The 22,775-nt window shown below is 39.5% G+C and overlaps 1 protein-coding gene across 1 annotated transcript in view; it reads right to left on the bottom strand.

Moving 5' to 3' along the window:
• LOC150090811 (myc box-dependent-interacting protein 1-like) overlaps window positions 1-22,775 on the bottom strand; it is a 250,695-nt gene that overhangs the window by 165,880 nt on the left and 62,040 nt on the right. The window contains exon 3 of the mRNA XM_090380153.1: window positions 11,174-11,228. Within this exon, the coding sequence (XP_090236279.1) occupies window positions 11,174-11,228 (55 nt within the window). The remainder of the gene's footprint in view (window positions 1-11,173; window positions 11,229-22,775) is intronic.

The following is a 22,775-nucleotide window of genomic DNA, read 5'->3' as shown; positions in this document are numbered from 1 at the left end:
GTTTTGAATAAAAAAGGGTAGATGCCCTCTTAGGCCTAGGCTATGTAAATCTTTTAAAATGCCAAATCTGCAAGTTGTGTCATACGCTTTCTCCATGTCAAAGAACACCGACACCAAGTGTTCGCGTTTTAGGAAAGCATCCCGGATGGATGCTTCCAATCTAATAAGATGGTCCAAAGTGGATCGGTTCCTTCGGAAGCCGCACTGGATGCTGGAGAGAAGGTCATTTGATTCTAAATACCATATTAAACGAGAATTGACCATTCTCTCCAGGATTTTGCACAGACAGCTAGTCAGAGCAATAGGACGATAATTGGTGGTGACTTTTGGATCCTTTCCTGGCTTAGGAAAGACAAGAACAATTGCCTTTCGCCAGGAGTCTGGAAACTGCCCTTCAGTAAAGATTCTGTTATACAGAAGGAGCAGACAATCCATAGATTTTGGTGAAAGATGTTTAATCATTTCATAATGGATGCCATCTGGTCCAACAGCACTTGCTTTGGAAAAAGTGAGGGCTCTTTTCAGTTCCTCTATAGTGAACGCCCCGTTGTAGGGATAGAGGCCCTTGGACTTAAAATTAAGTGCTTGTTTTTCCAGTTTATGTTTCAGGACCAGGAACTCTGGGGAGTACGAGGATGTTGCGGAGATGTTAGAGAATGTTTCCCCAAGAGCATTGGCTATTGCAGTTGGATCTGCAATAGCGCATCCATTATAATCTAGGATTGAAGAAGGGTGGGATGTATATTTTCCCTTCATTTTCCGGATTTTATCCCAGACTACCTTAGAGTTGGTAGACTGGTTAATAGATGATGTAAAACGGATCCACGATTCCTTTTGACTCTGACGGCGGATATATCGTGCTTTGGCTCGTGCACGTTTAAAGGCTATAAGGTTGGTCGTGGTAAGATATCGGCGGAATATCCCCATATCCCCCACGCTTTGTTTTGAGCCTTTTTTGCTGCTGTGCATTGTGAATTCCACCAAGGTTTGGGAAATGGTGGAAACCGGGCAGACAATATTTTCTGTGATGTACTTAACTGCATCATTGATAGGCTCTTGACTGACTGTGCTAAGATCAAAATTTGCCTGATGTTGGAAGGCAGTCCAGTCAGCCTGATCAGTCTTCCACCGTGGTAACCTGAAGGGAAGACATGGGCTCCCACTGTGTAAAGAGGTTATCACAGGGAAGTGATCACTTCCGTATGGATTCTCCTCCACTTCCCAAGTGAGTGAAGGGAGTAGAGAAGGGGAGCAGATAGAGAGATCAATGGCAGAAAAAGTACGGGTAGGCATGTGGAAGAAGGTGTTTGTTCCAGTATTTAGAAGGGAAAGGTCATTGTCATTGAGCATACGCTCTAAGACTCGTCCCCTTCCGTTGATGTTAGCACTACCCCACAGGGTGTTATGTCCGTTAAAATCCCCAAGAAGTAAGAAAGGGGGGCAGCTGCATTAGAAAATCATCAAGGTCTGCCTGGGAGATGTCAGTCCCAGGTGGCAAATAAATGGAGCACACAGTTAATAAAAATCCCACTGAAAGGCGAATTGCAACAGCCTCGATGCTGGTTGTAATTAGCAAGGGCTGCACTGGGGTCTGGTTACCCACAAGGATAGCCACTCCCCCATGTACAGAGCCATCCGCAATTCTATCCTTTCGAAAAAATGTGATGTTGTGCATGGTGGGATCATCATTTGCCTTCAGATATGTCTCCTGCAAGCAAAAGCAAACTGGCTCGTGCTTTTGCAGGAGGGAGGGCCTTGATGTCATCAATATTTCGCCGGAATCCACGACAATTCCATTGTAGGAATTTAGCCATTATTTTGGCTTGGTGGGTCCATCAGGCGGCTTCCGAGGTGCTGAGGGCTTACTTTTATCAGTCTTGGATTTATCCTTTTTGGGGAAGAATGGACGCTGTCCCATGTCCATTTCTTCCTCCGCAAAGAGTTCCAAGACTGAATCTTCGGGTACCTCCTTCTGCTCGACATCCATCTTTTCTTGGGTACTAGGGGGGGGACTTCCCCTTTCTTATTCTTTTCTTTCATAATTACCTTTGTTACCTTGTGGAGCATTAGGAGGTACCGATATAGGAGTGGCAGCTGATTGGTCCTTTTGTGCAGGTTTTTGAGAACTTAAGAGATACCGCGCGATGGGAGTGAAAGACTCCTTTGGAGGAATGGTCATGTCCGTCTGAGTTCCGACGGAACATCTCCCTGCTACCTTCTGGGCGTAGGTAGGTTTGTTGATATTCAGGGGTTTGACCGATTTCCTTGCCTCATGGTATGATATATTTAGCTCTGCCTTCAGCCGTTGAATTTCTTTTTCTTCTTTCCACCTCTGGCATGCTCGTGAGTAGGCCGGGTGTTCGCCTTCACAGTTAATACAGGTGGGTTTTGCGGCTGAACATGCTGTTGTTTCGTGGTCCTTTGCACCGCATTGAGCGCATGCAAGGACTCCACGGCAGGCCATTTGAGAATGTCCATACTTCTAGCATTTAAAACACCGTAAAGGGTTCGGAACGTATGGACGCACTGAACAGTTGATGTATCCAACTTTAATCTCGTCAGGAGGTTTAGGAGAGTTAAAAGTCAGGATAACGCTCCTGGTTTTAACAATTTTTCCATCCTTTCGCGCAGTAATTCTCTTGACGGCAGTAACTCCCTGTGGTTTTAATTTGGAGCAGATTTCCTCCTCGGTTACGTCGAGAAGGTCCCACTCCGAAATGACACCTCTTGATGAATTGAGTGTTCTCTGTGGTGTCACTGTTATAGGGATTCCTCCGATTAATGTTACTCGGAGTAGATGTTCAGACTTCCTGTCATTTTTTGTTTCAATGGATGGAAACAAATGAAGTTATTGAATGGACAGAATACGAAGGACACCAAAAAAAGATTTGAGTTTACAGGCAAATTAGGACTGCAAATAGACATTTCAAGAAATATTACTCAGCTAAGGCGTTTTGATTATTTTTCAATGAAGTCATAAATTTTATTGTAACAGAAACAAACAGATATGTCAAACAGAAAATTCAGAGCTTTGCGGCAGAGTAGTTTTAAAAAAGTGGGTTCCAACAACTGCTGATGAGATAAGAACGTTTTTTGGACTTTTTATGTGGATGGAACTAGTAAGATTGGGCAGAATTGACTCTTATTTTTGGTCAACCAAAAATATCTATAAAAATAACTTAGTAACAAAAATCATGTCTCGCAACAGATTTGAATTGTTGTTACGCCTCATTCACTTTTCAGACAATGCAACCACCATTATGGTCCTTGAGGTTGTCACAGACATTCTCTCAGATATGCCAGACAAGATGTACTTGCTACCTGGGAGTCTAAAACCCTGATGGAATTGATATTCAGGTGGCACTCAAGTCAAGTGGACCCAATTTCGGTGAAGTCCGGACGGTCTGTGACAGCCAAATCCTCTGCTTGCACCTTCACTACGGTGGGATAGTTAGTAATCCTGGTATAACCCCCATGCATAAGCACAGTGTGGGTGACCACCCAGATATGAACCAACGTAAGCAGGGGTCGAGGTGTGGCGACCACACCATATGGAGGAATGCCGCCCCCTCTGTGTTACCAGGCAATACTAGGTGGTAGATGACTCATCAACCAGTGCATTGCCACCACTTTGCTTATCGGAAGCTTGAAGAGATGGAGCCCATTATTAGTCTCCAGAGCTAAGTTCCAGTCAACCCTTCCCCATCTCTTCAATCAGCAGTATTGACTGATGACTTTTGAGGTTATAATGGACATCATGATGAGATGCAATCTTCCTTACATTTCGACAGTACAGCTCTAAAACAATGTTTGCAGGCTGGCTGCTAGTTAGTACACCAGACTGAACATATTGGTAGCTCTCTAGAAGGCTTCTGGATCAGCTAGTGTATAATCTTGCTACCTCTACTCTGCTAAATAGTGACTGGCGGGAGTCCGAGTAGTGTGTATGCGGGGGGGGGGGGGTTGTCAAGACCACGTCATGTCAAGGATCTGGGCATATTCTTATCATGTGTACGGCATATCCAAAAATTTCATTACTTCATACAGCATGACCCTCTCACTTTTTCTTACTATCGAACACACCACACATTGTCAAACTAATAGAGTAAGCTTAACTGCAAAAAGATCTAAACCTCCAAAAAACTTCCTAGTTCATGTTACAAATATACGTGGTCTCAATTCTATTCTCAACTATGTCCATTTCCACTTGCAGTCTGCCAAACTCCCACATACTTTTTCTGACAGAATTTCAGTTATCGGTTGATTCAACTACTGCTCATCTCACTTGCCCAAATTATTCGCTTTATGATTCTTTTTGCCTCAAAGGTGGTATTTGTGCATATGTCCGTTCCGATATTCCCTGTCAGAGACTTGATAATTTGGAATATCCTCTTTTTGATCTTCTCTGAGTAAAAATCTCTACCTCATTCTGTCAAATTCATCTGTTGTCTCTACCATTCTCCCAACTCCACTGATCACTTTTAGCTCTGTGACTTTCTCTCTTTGCAACTTGACTTTCTCCAGTTCAACATTCCTAAAAGTGAGGTAATTTTCCATGGTGATTTTAATGTTCACAACTCCAGCTAGCTCCCAACAAGCTCCATTCAATGCCTCCTGCAGTCTTCCATCAAAAGAATGTCACAAGGATTTTGAAGAATCTTGATGATAATAAAGCTGCAGGTCCTGATTGTATTTCTCCACTTGTGCTCAAAACCTGTGCTCTTGAACTTACCCCTGTTCTCTGCTGCCTTTTTTCACTTTCTTATTCCAAAGGTGTTTTTCCTTCTACTTGGAAATTTGCTCATATCCAGCAAAGTTCCTAAAAAAGGGTGACAAATCCCTTCCATCCAATTATCATCCCATTGATTACTTCTAGTCTTTCTAAAGCAATGGAGAAATCAATTAACCACCAACTCTCAAACTAACTAGAAACCTTCCGTCTGATCAACCATCGCCAGTATGGATTCTGTCAGTATCGATCCACTGGTGATATTCTCGCTTATGTTACCCATTTATGGACAAATTCAATGGAACAGTTTGGTGAATCACAAGCAGCTGCTCTTGACATCTCAAAGGTTTTCGATCGTGTTTGGCATAAAGGTATTCTAAACAAGCTTCCATCTTATGGTTTTCCAACTGTTTTTTGTAATTGGTTATCCAGTTTTCTCTGATTGCTCACTGAGGGTGATGTTAGATAGCTCTGTCTTCTGACTTCTCCACTGATGCTGGTGTCCCCCCCAGGGTTGAGTTGTTCCCCCCACTTTTTTCCTCTTGCACATTAATGACCTTTTTCCATCGACTGGAAATCCTATCCATAGTTTTGTTAATGATAGCACATTGCATTCCAATTTCCATTTTGAGAAACCTTGCCCTGCTTAATCAGCTTCAACTTCTGGAATATCTGCTACCAATTCCTTAAATGCCAATCTCCACGTAATTCTCCAGTGGGGCAAAGACAACTTAGTTGATAAATAAATTTGATGAAATTGGGGTGTTGGTCAAAACATCAAAGGCAGATATTGTTGGGATATCAGACACGTGGTGTCACACAGATATAAGGAATGCAGAACTGGAATTTGGGGAGTACAATGTGTACAGCAAGAATAGACAGGATAGGAGGGGTTATGCTGTTAGTTAAGAAACACATAAAATCCAAGGAAGTGTAGCCAGTCGACATCGTTGGACAGCGCAGTGTCGAGTCAGTTTGCTGTGACATAAGCACTGGGAGAACAAAATTGAGAGTAGGAGTGTGTTATAGGCCTAATGACTCTGATGAGTATAATAAAAAAAAAATTAAAAAAACTGTACCAGGGAAATATAGTGGGCCAGTAAATCAGAGAGTCTTATAATGGGGGATTTTAATTTCCTGAATACTGACTGTAATTTGTGGGTTGGTCACACACACACTAGCAAGGCTTTCATGGATTTACTGGATGATTGTTTCCTACATCAGCATGTTTGGGAGGCAACTAGAGGAGTAATACTCTTGATCTGATTATCAGTGGTGATTCTTCATGCATTAAGAATCTGCAGATAAAGGAACCACTGGGTGACAGTCATCACAATGCACTTATGTGGAAATTACTTAAAGATGTAACTACCATCAGGCGTAAAGGGAAGTGTTTTTGTTTTCATAAAGAAGACTACAGTGGTCTGAGACAATATTTAAATTCTGCACGGTGGGACCAACTGTGTTACCAACAGCAAATTCAAAATGGGAGGCATTCAAAGAATTAATCTTGGAAGCTACTAGGCTTTACATACCAACTAAGAAATATTGTTCAAGGTTCAGGCCTAAATGGATGTCAGATGAACTAATGAGACATGTGGCAGAGAAGAAAAATGTATGGGATACATATAAATTAATGGGTGGCATGGAAGCCTATGATAGACATAAGCTGGTCTCTAATCAAGTCACAAAGGAGATTAGGCAGGCAAAGGTAGATTATGAGATATCTTGGTAAAGGATGCAAAGAAAAACAGCAAAGAGTTCTTTACCTATGTAAACTCTAGAAGGAAAGGAATGAATCAGATTGGTCCACTGGATATTGATGGTTCAACTGTTGATGATCCTGCTCAGGTGGCTAACAAACTAAATGAGTATTTTGCATCTTCATTCACACATGAGGAGTTATTCACTGAGGGGGAATGCCACAGGTGAATTAAACTCGGAAGTGAGATAGATAATCTTGTAATAACTGACAGTAAAGTGGAGGAGAAATTATTGAAGATAAACATAAAAAAGGCACCCAGATTGGAATGGGATCTATCCAGTTATATTAAAGGAGGGAGGAAAGGAAGTAAGCAAACCCTTAGCCATAATTATGAGAGCTTCCTTGGACTCTGGAAAGGTACCCATGGACTGGAGATGTGCAAATGTGACCCCAATTCACAAAGGATGATCAAAGAGCAGCACAAGTAATTATAGACCTGTTAGTTTAAATTCTGTTCCAGGGAAATTAATGGAGGCATTGGTTAAAGAAGCACTGCAGGATCATCTAGACAAGACTTCAGTTATAGCTCGCACCCCACATTGGTTTGTTAAGGGGGAAGTCTTGTCTGACCAATTTTATTGGATACTATGATATGGTCAGAAAGGAACTGAATGCAGGGAATAACTTTGATATCATATATTTGGATCTTAGAAAGGCTTTTGATACTGTTGCACATGGAAGACTGTTGCACAAATTGGAGCAGTGTGGCACTGGAGGCAAATTGTGCATTTGCAGTTGAGTTTCTGTTGAGTACATGGTAATCAATGGGTGCTGCTCTTCTTGGACTAATGTTATTAGTGGAGTCCCACAGGGTTCGGTGTTGGGTCCACTGTTGTTTTGTATATTTATCAATGATATTGATGAAGGTATATCAGGCTTAGTGTTGAAGTTTGCAGATGATACAAAGGTTGGCAGGGTTGTTAATGACAGTAATGGCAGTGTGCTACTGCAACAGGATCTAGATAATTTGGGCAGATGGGCTAAGAAGTGGCAACTGAAGTTTAACCTTGACAAATGCAAAGTACTGCATATGGGTAGAAATAACCCCAGAGAAACGTACCAACTGTGTGGTACTACACTTAAGGTGGTAGAAAATGAAAAAGACCTGGGAGTAATTGTGCAGTCAGATATGAAGTTTTCTGAGCAATGCAGACAGGCTGCCAGGGCAGGTCATGGGGTTTTGTCAATGATATATAGGAATTTTGCTAGCAGGGAAAAGGAGGTGATTATCCCTCTGTATAAGGCAATGGTCAGGCCACACCTTGAGTACTGCGTACAGGTCTGGAGGCCTCATTTTAGGAAGGATGTAGATTTACTTGAGCGTGTACAGAGAAGGGCAACAAGATTGGTGAGGGGAATGAAGGGATCCTCTTATCAAGAGAGGCTTAAGTTCTGCAAATTGCAGTGGCTGGAGACTAGGCACCTGCGCGGTGATCTGATTGAGGTGTATAAGGCCTTGAATGGGTTCAGTTGAATTCTGATGTGATCCTTCCACTTGTTCAGATTACGAACCTAAGGGGGCATAAATTCAAATTAAGAAAGGACAGATGTAGAATAGATGTGCGGAAATTTGCCTTTAGCCAGCGGGTGGTTAATTGCTGGAACAAACTTCCATCTGTCGTTGTGGAAGTTGATAGGTTGAATAAATTTAAGGAGGAATTGGACAGGCATTTGGAGGGATTGGTGTGATTTTTTTTTTTTTTTTTGGCTGATGCTGCATAAGCTCATACATTTGCTTTCTTGCATCACATGCCACCACTACTACTACTACTACATCTTGTGATTTTTGTAGCAATCAAGGTGGCCATGTGTGAAGCTACAACAAATTTGCATCAAATTTTGTCATACACTTGGGAAAACAGCTTTAGATACTTATGAATTGCTTAAACAAGTGTTTGGTGATAATTTTATGGGTAGAACAATTGTATTAAAGTTTCCAAGGCAGCCAAATTTTGGTTGAGGATTTTGAGCATTTGGGTTGTCCAATGTCAAGTCAGACTAATGAAACTGTTGAAAAAGTACATCAAATCATCAATGAGGTTAGATGGCATATGATTAACAAAATTTATAACATTCTAGGCCTATCGTACAGTACATGCTGATGCACTTTAACTGAAATTTAAAAAAAAAAAAGAGAGAGAGAGAGAGATTGCTGCAAAATTTGTTCCGTATTTGCTGACTAAAGGCAAAAACAGAACCAGCTTTCTGTGTGCAGGAATCTACAAGCAGGCTGGTGGTGACAGAAACTTTCTTTCCAAGGTGATAACAGAGATGAAACTGGGTTTATGGTTATGATGCAGAAACAAAGCAGTGTTCCTTCCAATAGAAAATCCACCATCACATTCAAATAAGGTAAGACAGGTCAGATCATGTCAAGAGCATGCCGATTGTTTTTCTTTAACAATACGAAAACTGTTCATCAAGAATTCCTTTAAGACATGCCAAACTGTAAAGCACCAATCATACATCAGGATCCTAAGATGTCAGGGGAAACACCCTGACACAGTGCACTCAGGACTTGCTTCTCCATCAGGAAGATGCTCAGGTCCATATGGCTTTGTCAGTTCAGCAGTTTTTAGCTAAGAACAAAATGACAATTGTCCACACCCTCCCCATTCTCGCAACCTGCCCCTTCCCCAACTTCTCAGTGTTCCCCAAATGAAAATGCAGCTAAAAGAACGAAGATTTGGATGCATTGCAGAGATTCCAACTGAATCGCAGAAAGTGTTAGACTACATCATAAAACAGGAGTTCCACAGCTGCTTCAAACAGTGGGAATTGATTTAAAACCTTAGAGGAAACTACTCTGAAGGGGAAAATGCCAACATATAACTAACATAAGTCTAAACTAATTTTATTGCTTAGTCCAGAAAGTTCTGGCTCACATTTTGTACATATGTTTGATTACAGTATTTTAAAATGAATGAGACTCATTTTTACAATAGCATATGTATATCATTTGAAATTGGGTTTTAATTAAATTATGAAAATTTCAGTATATATTTTAATGGAAATGGATAGAGACATAAATTTGGTATTTATGGAATCAACAGATCAATTTCTTTTAGAATTGGCAACTTTTACTCCAGTTTTTTTTTTTTTTTTTTTGGCCAATGTTATCCGAGAAGATGGACTGATGAAGTTAGTGGTTCTTTTTTTTTTTTTTTTTCCCTCCTCCTTTTCTGCTGAGCTGTACAAGCCTGCTTCATCTAATTCACAAAACTAGTTATTCCAAAAGGTCAATAACTTGCCTATCACATATTAAGGTTATTATTATATTAAAACCACTCTAATACCACCTGAAAATTAATACTATAGTTTATTAGACTGTTCACCTACATTACTATACGTTAATATGACGTTTTGGGTATCTTACCGATACTCATCATCAGACAAAGCTGTAAGGTATTAAATTTTAAGTTACCATTACAATAGAAAACAGGAAATCGAAGATGGTAATTGTAATAGTAATACTGAAATTGAAAATTGGTAACTGTATTGTATTATTGGAATTGTAATATTCTAAAATATTCATATTTGTAACTCTTCCTATTTTTCTGTTCCCCCAACAGCTTTGTCTGATGATGAGTATTAGTAAGATACCCGAAACGTCATATTAATGTATAGCAATGTAGGCGAACAGCCTAATAAACTACAGTATTAATTTTCATGTGGTATAAGGGTGGTTTTAATATAATAATAACCTTAATGGAAAACAACCATGTAGTGTCCTTCTCTAACCATATTGCCTATGATAATTCTTATATCTGTATATCACCAAAAAAAAAAAAAAAAAAAAAATCAATGTTTTTTTGATTTGATCAGCACTGCATGCAAAAATATTTGGTCCACTTTCCCATTTCTGCACTCAGAAGACCACAAAATACACATTAATTAACTTAGAATCCTACAATTTGATAGATCCTAAATTTAGAACCAGATTCAGGTTACCCAGGGTGCTGTGCAGACCAATCAATTCTTTTCATTATCCAACTACACTGAATAAGGTCAGACCTTCAATCTTTCACAAAACTGATGTTTTTGTAAATAGAGGCAGTCCTTTTACCTAATAGTTCAACCATTTGAGATTGAAGAACTTCACCGGTAAAAAGATTACTGCACTATTGTTCTTGAAGCTGCTGACCAGACAATCAATGCACTAGTCATAGGGCGCCTCCGTAGCCAGGTGGGAAGGAGCAGTAGTGCGTAGCACACGCTTCTTGATTAGACCAGGGTTCAAGCCCGTCACCACCAAATGCAGAGGATGTAGAAAGGTCAAGGGAATAACCACCACATATTCCCGGAGCAATATGGCCTTAGCTGATAATGCTCCTAAAAACCAAATAACAAACAAACAACTAGTTGTAGCACATACAGACAAAATTTTTTGACAACTGATTTATCAGCTGCCAAAAACAAAGCTGTTGCAAGGTTAACCTTACTATCTAAGATCGTGCCAAATATTTAACCGAGCTTAGCAGTTGAATCCAAACATCATTTGTGATTAGATTAGGAGACATTAAAAACCAACCTAAATAAAATTTATATTTTGTCTTTGAATAATCTACTACCAACCCACGAAACTTTGATATCCAAGTAAAATAATATTTGATGAATAAATTTAAGGAAATAGAAACTAAATTTAAAAAGCATACAGACAAATAAAAAAAATATCTTACCTTTCATGCACAGTGCGTAATTTTTTAATTCCTTATGAAGTTTCATACAAACATTCTATAACAATAAAATGAAAATTATTATAATATCCATTTAAAAAAATCTTTGCTCAAATATTATTTAAAACATTGAAAAATACTACCTATCAAAACAAATTAGCATTAGTAGAATTAGCAAGGGCACATGATGCAAGAAACCAAGCATATATAGCATCAGCCAAAAAAAAAAAAAAAACACACACACACATCCCCTTTCTCATTTTCACCCATCCACTCGCTCCAAACGTTTGTCTAGTTCTACCTTGAATATGTTTACAATATCAATTTCTACAACGGATGGAAGTTTGTTCCAACAATCAACCACCCGTTGGCTAAAGGCAAACTTCCGCACATCTATTGTCTTTCCGTTGGCTAAAGGCAAACTTCCGCACTACAATTGTCTTTCCTCAATTTGAATTTATGCCCTCTCAGGTGATTGTGAGCAAGAGGAAGAATCCCATCAGCACTAAGCATGCTCAAACCATTCAAGGCTTTATACACCTCAATCAGATCACCTCGCAGGTGCCTGGTCTCCAGACACTAATTTGCAAAACTTAAGCCATTCTTTGTAAGAGCAACCATTTGTTCCATTCACTAAACTTGTTGCCCTTCTCTGTATTCATTCCAACGGCTCTACATTCTTCTTAAAATGAGGCCTCCAGACCTGTGTACAGTATTCAAAGTGTGGTCTGACCACTGCCTTATACAAGGGGATAATCACCTCCTTATCTCTGCTAGAAAAATTCCTGTATATCATTGACAAGATACCATGAGCTACTCTTGCAGACCGTTTGCACTGCTCAGAAAACTTCATATCTGCCTGCACAATTACCCCCAGGTCCTTTCCACTCTCTACTACTGTCAGTGTAGTACCAACACAGTTTATACGTTACTATGGGGTTACTGCTTCCCATATGCACTACTTTTCATTTATCAATGTTAAAACTTCAGTTGCTACTCTCAGCCCATCTGCTCAACTTTTATAGATCCTGTTGCAGCAACATACTGTCATTAACAACCCTGCCGACCTTCGTATCGTCTGCAAACCTGGACATTAAGCCTGATATACCATCATCAACATCATTAATGAATACAGAAAACAACAATGGATCCAACGCTGAATCCTGGCAGACTCCACTAATAACATTAGTCCACGATGAGCAGTGTCCATTGATTACCACTCTGTGTCTTCTCCCACTTAACCATCCCTTTATCCATAGCAGCAAGTAGCATCCAATGCCAAACTGCTCCAATTTGTGCAGCAGTCTTCCATGGGCAACAGCATCAAAAGCCTTTTTAAGATACAAATATATGATATCAAAATTATTCTTTGCATCCAGTTACTTTGTGACTACATCATAGTATCCAATCAACTTGGTCAGACAAGACCTCCCCTCAACAAACCAAGGTGGAGTCCGAGATATAACTGAAGTCTTGTCTAGATAGTCCTGCAATGCTTCTTTAACCAGTGCCTACATTAATTTCCCCGGAACAGAAGTTAAACTAACAGGTTTAACTTCTTGAGTCTCCCTTTGATCCTCCTTTGTGGATTGGGTCATAGTTGCACATTTTTGGTGCACGGGTACCTCCCCTAAGTCCAAAGAAACTCATAATTATGGCTAAAGGTTTGCTTACTTCCTTTAATATAATTGGATAGATTCCATTCACCACAGGTGCCTTTCTTATGTTTATCTTTGACAATTTCTTCTCCACTTTACTCTCAGTTATTACAAGATCTCAGTTATTACAAGATTATTACTGTCACAGTTTAATTAACCTCTGGCATTCCCCTCCCTGAATAACTCCTCATGTGTGAATGTAGATGCAAAATATTCATTTAGTTTGTTAGCTACCTGAGCAGGATCATCAACAGTTGAACCATCGATATCAAGTGGACAAATCTGATTCATCCCCTTGCTTCAAGAATTTACATAATTAAAGAACTCTTTGCTGTTTTTCTTTGCATCCTTTGCTAGCCTAACCTCCTTTGTAGCTTGGTTACAGACCAGCTTATATCTATCATAGGTTTCTGTGTCACCTGTTAATTTATATGTATTCCTTGCATTTTTCTTCTGTGTAACATGTTGAATTAGTTCATCTGACATCCATTTAGGCCTAAACCTTGAACAATTTTTGTTAGTTGTTATGAAAAGCTTTACTAGTAGCTTCCAAGATTATTTCTTTGAATGCTTCCTATTTTGAATTTTCTGTTGGTAACATCATCAGTTGGTCCCACCGTATAGAATTTAAATACTGTCTCAGACCACCATAGTCACCTTTACGAAATCAAAACCCTTCCCTTTACTCCTGATGGTAGTTAACTCTTTGAGTAAATCTCACTTCAGCACACTGTGATCACTGCCACCTAGTGGTTCGTTTATCTGCAGATTCTTAATGCATGAAGAATCAGTACTGATAATCAGATCAAGAGTATTACTCCCTCTAGTTGCCTCCCGAACATGCTGCTGTAGAAAACAATCATCCAATAAATCCACGAAAGCCTTGCTAGTGTGCGAGTGACCAACCCACAAATTCCAGTCAATCTCTGGGAAATTAAAATCCCCCATTATAAGACACTCTGATTTACTGGCACACTATTTCTCTGCACAATTGCTCATTATACTCATCAAATTCATTAGGCCATCATTCATAACACACACACCTCTCATTTTTCCTTTCCTAGTGCTTATGTCAACTCAACATTGCACTGTTCAACATCAATTCGATGCACTTCCTTAGATTTTACTTTCTGTTCACTTTGTACTCCCCAAATTCCAATTCTGCACTGTTTATGTCTGTGTGACACCACGTCTCCGATATCCCAACAATATCTGCCTTTTATGTCTTGACTAGCACTTCAAGCTCATCAAATTTATTAACTATACTCCTAGCATTGATGTACATACAAGTATACATGCACCTGTTTCACCTCTTAGTTACCCTAACACAGCCCATACATTTACTTGTTCCACTATGACTCCCAGCAGTCCTGGAAACCCGCACTGCCATGCTGTCCAGGCTGCTGCTCAATTGCATGTCAATAGAAGCAGTGCAAGAATCACTTTTACCTCTGCCAGCAGCTACTGTTAATCTTTTAGTCCATGTATCCATCCCCCCAAGCTAGCAGTTTTCCGATCCACCTAACTGTGCCTCAATAGCATCAGCAAATATTCTTGCACCCTTTTTATTTAAGTGTAACCCATCCCTGTAGAAGCAGTCTCTCCTGTTAACAAGCACAGACCAGGGCTGAGAAAAATTCTATCCCTTGAGCCTTACACAATCTCTCCAGGGCCGAATTGATTGAAAAGGCTCTCATCATATACTCTCCTTCCTATCATGTCTGGGCAGAATTGCAGATACTTTCAAATTCAACCCTAACTCACAGCTTTTTTTCAACATTGACCTGTACTTGTTAATAATTCTGCCGGTCTCCTGCTCTTAATTAAATGCTTATCATATCACAATTTTAGTACTACTAAAGTAAGATGGTCAAATAATAATTATTTGAAAATCTACACATATAAATTTGAAAGTAACAACACTTTTCTGGAGAGTGCTCACCTGGATCACTAAATAATTCATGCCATATAGGCTATGAAGTTAGGAATATTCTGATTTTCATTAACTAGCTTATTAGTGTCAACGAAAGCAAGCTTACACAGCATTAATAAAAAAAAAAAAAAAACACTTTCCATATCACCTGTCCAATCCCTGTAATAATTTGTTTTGTTCTTCCTGAAATGTATTCACACTACTTCTACAACACCAAATGGAGGTTTGTTCCAACAATCAACACCAGCTGGGTGCAGGCAAATTTTTGTACATCTATCCAGCAACCATCCATTCTTAATTTAAATTTATGTTCCCACATGCGAGTAATCTGAGCAAGAGAAAGGATTCTACCAACATTAAACTTGGACACACACTTCTTAATTAGACTGGGATTCAAGCCAGTCACCACCAAATACGGAGGATGCAGAAAGGTCAGGGAATGACTACCACATATTCTCAGAGCAATATGGCCTTAGTTGCTAATGCTCCTAAAAACCAAATAACAACAACAACATAACAGCTCAATCCATCCAAAGCCTTAAACGCCTCAATCAGATGTTACAGGTGTCCAGTCTCCGGATGCTGCAGTATGCAGTACGTGAAGCCTTTCCTTGTAAGAGCACCCTTTTGTTGCTCTTATTAATCTTGTTGCCATTCTCTGCACCTGATCCAGTAGATCCACATCCTTCCTAAAATGAGGCCTCTACATCTCTGTGATGTACTCAAGATGTCGACTAACCATTAATTTATACAATAGAATAATATAATCATCCCCTGCATATTTATGCAAGGGGTGATTATTCTATTGCTGGCAAAATATCTGTATATCATTGACAAAAACCACATGAGCTGTCCTGGAAACCTGTCTGCACTTCTTAGAGAACTTCATATCTGTCATTGTGCAGCCAATAGTCTAAAGCAGTAATGGCCAACATTTGACCAGAACATAGCTAAATTAACATACCTTAGACACTTGCCCAGGGGCTACGGTACTAAAATCATAAGTAAAATATAACAATGATATACACATATAAGGGTGTCTCAAAAATATTGGTACAAACGTTTAGGGGAGGTAGGTAACATCTAAAGGAATGTGAATCGCATAGGAACCCTTAACCGGAAACGTCACCGTAAGTCAGTACACGGCACTGTTCATCAGTTCACGAGAGGGAAAATTTCTGGTTTACTCATTCAGTAGTCGCCACACGAAGAGCATGCATCGATATACGCACTGTGAGCTTTCAGATATACACCTCGTGTATGGATTAGCAGAGGACAATGGACGAACCGCTCAATGAATTTATGGAGAAGGCTTCCCAGACAGACATGTACCAGACCAACGTTTGTTTGCACACGTGTGCATCAAAATTTGTGCAATTATGGGTCATTTAGAGGTAACAGGAGTAGTGCGGGCAGACCATGTTCGACGCGAACTCCTGCCATAGAAGAAAGTGTGTTGAATGACGTCCAGAATAATCCTACTACCAGCACACGTGCTGTTGCCTCTGCCTTAGGAGTGACTCGTTGCAGTGTACAGTGTGTCTGGCACAATGATTCCTTACACCCCTTTCATCTCCAAAGGGTTCAGTTACTGCTCCCCCAAGATCATCCTGCACGTGTGGCTTTTGCACAGTGGTTTCACCAAGAAAGTGTTCAAGACTTGAATTTTCCAGCCTATGTTTTGTTCACGGATGAGGCTTCTTTCACTCGGGAAGGCTTATTCAATCAGCACAATGCTCGTGTGTGGGCTCACGACAACCCACACGGTGTGCGCCCCCATACGGCACAACATTGCTTCGCAATAAATGTGTGGGCAGGTGTGGTCGGTGACTGCTTATTCGGCCCATACCTGTTACCATCCTGCATGAACTCGGCTAAATATCGGATCTTTCTTGAACAAGTTCTACCAGGGTTACTTGACAATGTTCCAGCAAATGTGAGATGCAACATTTGGTTTCAACATGACGGGGCACCTGCCCATTATGGAAGGTGTGTTCGTGACCATTTGAACAGGCGTTTTGGGTGTCGATGGATTGGCCGTGGTGGACCCATTACCTGGCCCCTATGCTCACCTTATTTATCGAGCCTTGATTTCTTTCTGTGGGGAGCACTCAAATCTATCGTGTATGAATCGCCTGTGGAGACGGAAATGGATCTCGTGGCGAGACTCGTCTGCACTGCTGCTACTGTCAAAGGAACTCCAGGTGTGTTTGACTGTGTCCGCCAATACATGCTGCATCAGTGTCACACATGCATTGCGTCTCATGGTGGAACCTTCGAGCATCTGTTGTAACATCATGAAATGCATCCATCTCGTACTCCATTGTTAATATTATGTCAAATAAATGTTTCCCACTAATTACTGTCCTGTGTCATTTCTGCTTTTTGTGCCTCTGCTACTACTTTCCCGTGAAGTTTCCGGTTATGGGTTCCTATGCAATTCACATTCCTTTAGATGTTACCTACCTCCCCTAAACGTTTGTACCAATATTTTTGAGGCACCATGTATATTAAAATCAAAAAAAAAAAAAAAAAACAACTTAAACTATATGTGCAAGCCTTAGCAAGAGAATACTAACTACATCTCAAACTTAGCAGTATATCTGTTTTCAGAAAAACCAACACAAAGACCAAACATTAAGCACAACAAAAAAGGGGGGGGGAAAGCAACACAATGAAGTGCACAAACACAAGCCTATGTGCATACATGCAGTGGTGAGCTATAGTGGGCTCGCATGGGCTCATAAAAGCCCATTGTTATTATTTTTTTTGAAAATTTATGAGCACATTGTCGAGACAATCATTTATTCTACAAATGAAATTCCTGAATGCAATTATCAAGTGTCCAGAGCTGAAACTACGGTGAGAATAGCGGGGCCCCATCCCCAGCATTTTAATGGTGCAATCGACCAGTTACGTATTTTCAAATTGCTTCATTTTCGATTTAATTACAGTCAGACTTCTGTTTAACCAACTTCTTTATAGTTAATTTTTTTGAATTCCCCATGGGAATTATATTTAAAATAGTTTCTGTAAAACAAAGAAAATTTCCATATAATGAATGGATTACAAAACAACTTTGTAGCATTGTTCTCACCTCTAGCCTTTAGGCAATTTAGATAATTAGAAAATGCAAATCAAGGGTTAAAGGGATTACCGTTTCACAAGTGGTCTCTGTAAAACCTGTGCAGTCATATACCGAAAAGTCCAGCTAGTCAATATGCTTTCCATAGCCAGTCAGAGGATTAAGAAGATTCTCGACATGGATAATTGCCTCTGGTCAACTCGTGTTGTGGTTCCCCTTTACTCCGACAAACAGGCATATGTTTTTCAGAGAAGTGAGTGATCGACGCCTTCCAGTAAATTTCTCCTGTCTATATATACATGGTCACAGTAGCTGAATATCCATGTGATTCTGACATTTTGCAAAGTATTCAGAGAACTTGTGACAGTAGCAACGTAGAGGGGGGGGGGGTTTGAGGCAACTAATATATTATACAAACTTTACAAAGATGAAATGTTGGCAGATTTTGAAACTTCGTCGATGCTTTCACTGTGCAGCAAATGTTCTTAAATATAATAATAATAATAATTTTAAAAAATAATTTAAAATAATTTTAAAAATTATTAATTTAAATAAGTAGAAAAAAAACTGTATGAATTATATCACCAAACTCCAAAAAACCAGTGCGAATTAAGGATAATTGCTAAAGAACTCTATGTGGAAACTATAAAGATTAGTCGCGTGCTCGGGCCATGTTGACAGGCTCGTAGCTTGAGGACAGCAAGTGCGGGTTTGAGGAATTATCCTGCTTTGTGCAACCATTTTGAATCAGAAGTTAAATATTCGGGATTGGATTATTAAACAGACTTTTAATCTGGAATTTAACAATTTAGCACTAATGATCGACATCCTGCAGGATGCTCTCTCACCTTTCCAAAGCTTTACAGAATCACTATGGTAAAAGCAAATAAATTAATTATTTAAACTATCAATGCTATTGCTAATTTGAAAAATTCTGAAGGAAATTATGAAGCTAAAATTGAGAGCATGTTGAAGTGGAAAGAATTTGAAGGAATCAAATTCGAAAGTAAGAATACATTTAAAGAATTGCCTCATGACAAGTTATTAACTGTATTGTTTTATCCTTAAAGGATAAGTTATTAATGCAACAGAATGATTTTAAATTAAATAAAGAAAATAATGATACCATTGACGATGAGGAATTTAAGGAAATTTTATTTTTCGTCTCAGTGGCAAGACAATGAAAACCGAATAAGAAATTAAGTTTTCTGATAAAATATGAAATAAAAATTAATGGTTTTAGAGATTTTGTCAAAGAGTTTATCTTTAAAATCGAGTGAAATTCCCTTTTCAATTAAGAAAGCCAGAAATATCTTTAACACCATATTGCGATTAGCAGTGCTGAAGCTCGGCGAGCTTTAAGCATAATGAATAATATTGTACGAATGAATGAATAAATAATGTCGACAATTAAACATATTGCAGATTATGATGACCATACATCTAAACGGAAAACCACTGCTTCAATTTGATCCGGATCGTTACATAAACTCATTCCTCTGTAATCATCGGTAAGTTATTGAGCAAAGCAGAATTCAGACAACAAATACAGGGTGTCTGGGCTAGAGGTATCCAAAAATACATATATCTCAGCATCTATAAAGGTATATTAAAATAATTTTTTTTGTTATAATACTGAGTAACTCACCAAGTTTTTATGAAGGTTAGTAAAGTTTAATGTGGGCACCTTTTGTAGCTCGACAGATGTCAAAACAATACTCAAACTCTTGCCAAGTGTTTTCCAGCATCTGAGGCATTATTAGAGCAACTGCTTCGACAATATGCTGTTTCAAATCATCCAAATCCCGAACTTTTCTCTGGTAATGGGCCTCTACATGAGAGCTTGAAGAACAGGATGGATGCCTTCAAAGGATATAAATTGAGGAGCCCATTAAGATCTCAGCTGCCCACATCAAATGCCACAGCTTGCACTTGAACATCATGCAACACAGTGGCAACCCCTGAGGCAGAATGCACTGGTCCTACAGGAACTAGTTGTCGGTGGCTCTATTGTCAGGGAAACAGGGAAAATATTGTGCAAAAAGGATAGGTGGAACAGTACCAGGGTATGTCTGCCAGGGTCAAAGATTGATGACGTTGTACAGCAGATATCTTTTAAGGGCACAAATGGTGATATTGTTGTACTCGTTGGCATAATGATATTAAGAGTAGGAGACCAGCGGAATTACTTAACAAGTACAAGTCAATGTTGAAAAAAAAAAAAGCCGTGAGTTAGGGTTCAATTTGAAAAATGTCTGCAATTCTGTCAAGACATGATAGGAGGCAGTATATAATGAGAGCCTTAACAACCAATTCGGCTCCGAAGAGAGAGTGCAAGACTCAAAGTGTAGAATTTTTCTCAGCCTGGTCTGTGCTTGTTAACAGGAGAGAGTGCTTCTATACGGATGGGATACACTTAAATAGAAAGGGTGCAAGAATATTTGCTGATGCTATCAAAGTAGTGTTAGGCGAGTCGGAAAACTGCTAGCTTGGAGGGATACATGGACTAATAGATTAACAGTAGCCCCTGACAGAGGTGAAAGTAATTCTTGCACTTCTTTTATTGGAATGAGCAGCAGCCTGGAAAACAAGGTGCAGAGGATTTCAGAGACTGCTGGGAGTTCTTGCGGAACAAGTAAATACATGGGCTGTGTTAGGATAGCTAAGAATAGGAATGTGCATGTATACTTGCATGTACACCAATGCTAGAAGTCTGGTACATAAATTTGATGAATTTGAGGTGTTGGTCAAAACATCAAAGGCAGATATTGTTGGGATATCAGAGACGTATCACACATATATAAGGAATACAGAAATGGAATTTGGGAAATACAATGTGTACAGGAAGGATAGACAGGATAGGAAGGGAGGAGGGGTTATGCTATTAGTTAAGAAACACATAAAATCCAAGTAAGTGAAGCCAGTTGACATCACTGGACAGTGCGGTGTCGAGTCAGTTTGGTGTGGCATAAGCACTGGGAATGCAAAATTGAGAGGAGTGTGTTATAGGTGTAATGACTGATGAGTATAATAAACAACTGTACAGAGAAATAGAGTGGGCCAGTAAATCAGTGTCTTATAATGGGGGATTTTAATTACCCAGATATTGACTTTTGGACATTTGGAGCGAGTGGATGGGTGAAGTGAGAAGAATTTTTTTATTTATTCTTTTATTTTTTTTGGCTGACTATATAAGCTTGCTTTCTTACATCATATGCCTTTACTAATGCTAACTTAGTAAGCTATGTTGACACAGTTACTCATCAGATGAATTTAAAGAACAATTTTGACATATAGTGTATTTGGATTTTAGCAAAGCATTTAATTCAGTCCCCCCAAGAGAGGTTACTGTATAAGCTTGAACAGGCTGGGATTACTGGTAAGATTCTAAGATAGTTTGTTGGGTAGCTACAGGGCAGAAGACAGAGGGTCATGATTAAAGGATGTTCTTCAGATTGGTGTAACGTCACGTGTGGAGTCCCTCAAGGATCAGTTCTTGGACCACCGTTGTTTTTCATTTTCATAAATGACACTGGCGAAGGGATAGAAGGCATGATGTCAAAATTTGCAAATGACAAAGATTGGCAGAGTCGTTAATGATCAGTGCCAAGTAGCACTCCTTCAAGATGACTTGAACCTTGAACAGACTTCAGGTGTTCAGAAAAGTGGCAGCTATGTTTTAATGTTACTAAATGCAAGGTCTTACCACTTGGGGAATAGCAACACCCAAATAAATTATACACTTGGTGGGGTTGAATTAAAAACAGTGGAGAAGAAAGGGGATCTGGGAGTTACACTATGGGCAGATATGAAGTTTTCTGAACAGCATAAACAGGCAGCCAGGAAAGCCCATGCTGTCCAATCGATGATTTATCAAATGTTTTCCTGTAGAGATAGGAAGGTCATAATCCCACTGTATAAGGCAATTTTAAGACCTCATTTGGAATACTGTGTTCAAGTATGGAGACTTCATCTGAAAACAGGCAATGAGCTTCTTGAAAGGGTCCAAAGATGGGCACAACCTGAATGAGATCAGCAGAAGTACGACTGTATGAAGAAAGACTGATTATGTCAGCTACAAAGCTTGGCACCTCGGGGTTACCTGATTGAGGTTTATAAGACCTCTGAGAGATAGATTAAAAAATGAATGAGGTGGAATTCTCACTGTTATAAAGAATTCCAAAACTAGCAGCCATAAACTCAAATAACAGGAACTGATATCCTGAAAAAGGCCTCTGAGGTTGGGCAAATTCATATCTTAGCAATAAATAAACTCATACATCAACCATAAGAATAAGTATTTTACTGTAACTGAAAATTTATAAATTAAAATAAATAAAATTACTACACTATGTATTTACAAAAACTGATATTATAATAAATTAAATTATGTACATTGTGAAAACATTAAAACTGTAATAAAATCCTTGCAATAAAATATACTAAAATAAACTGGATTAAAAATGATAAAAAACCTGGAGCTCTTGGAAGCATCGGCTTCCTTCCTCAGCAGTAACAAAACTTCCTGCAATACTTCCTTATATAACAGGCTCGTGGTACTTATACACGTGGTTCAGTCGGCGGATGGTCTGAACTGGAAGCAGAAACAGCTCGGGAGCGTGCCAAGCAAAACCGTTCATCCGTACTTAGGACAATGGTTTCAAACAGAGGATGCATACCTCTGTCCCTATTCATGATATTGTTGTCGGATGAACTGATTCGTAAGCTCTCGAGCCATTTACGGTCCCAGAACCCATGCGCTCGATCCACATCCTCTGGGGAGATTTGATGCATCCTCTGGGGAGATTTGATGCTGCCCCTCCCAAAAATGCTCGGCCACAGCAGACTTGTTGTAATCAGCGGTTTTTATAGCATTTGCATGCTCCCCCAGACGATCCTTGAGCCTTTTTCAGGATATCATTAGTAGTT

This window comes from Mastigoproctus giganteus, chromosome 1, assembly GCF_048544385.1.
Source record: "Mastigoproctus giganteus isolate SK-2022 chromosome 1, ASM4854438v1, whole genome shotgun sequence".
In the NCBI taxonomy this organism is placed as follows: Eukaryota; Metazoa; Arthropoda; class Arachnida; order Uropygi; family Thelyphonidae; genus Mastigoproctus; species Mastigoproctus giganteus.
Note: the sequence above shows the minus strand (reverse complement) of the source record. Positions and strands in the feature narration are given on the sequence as shown.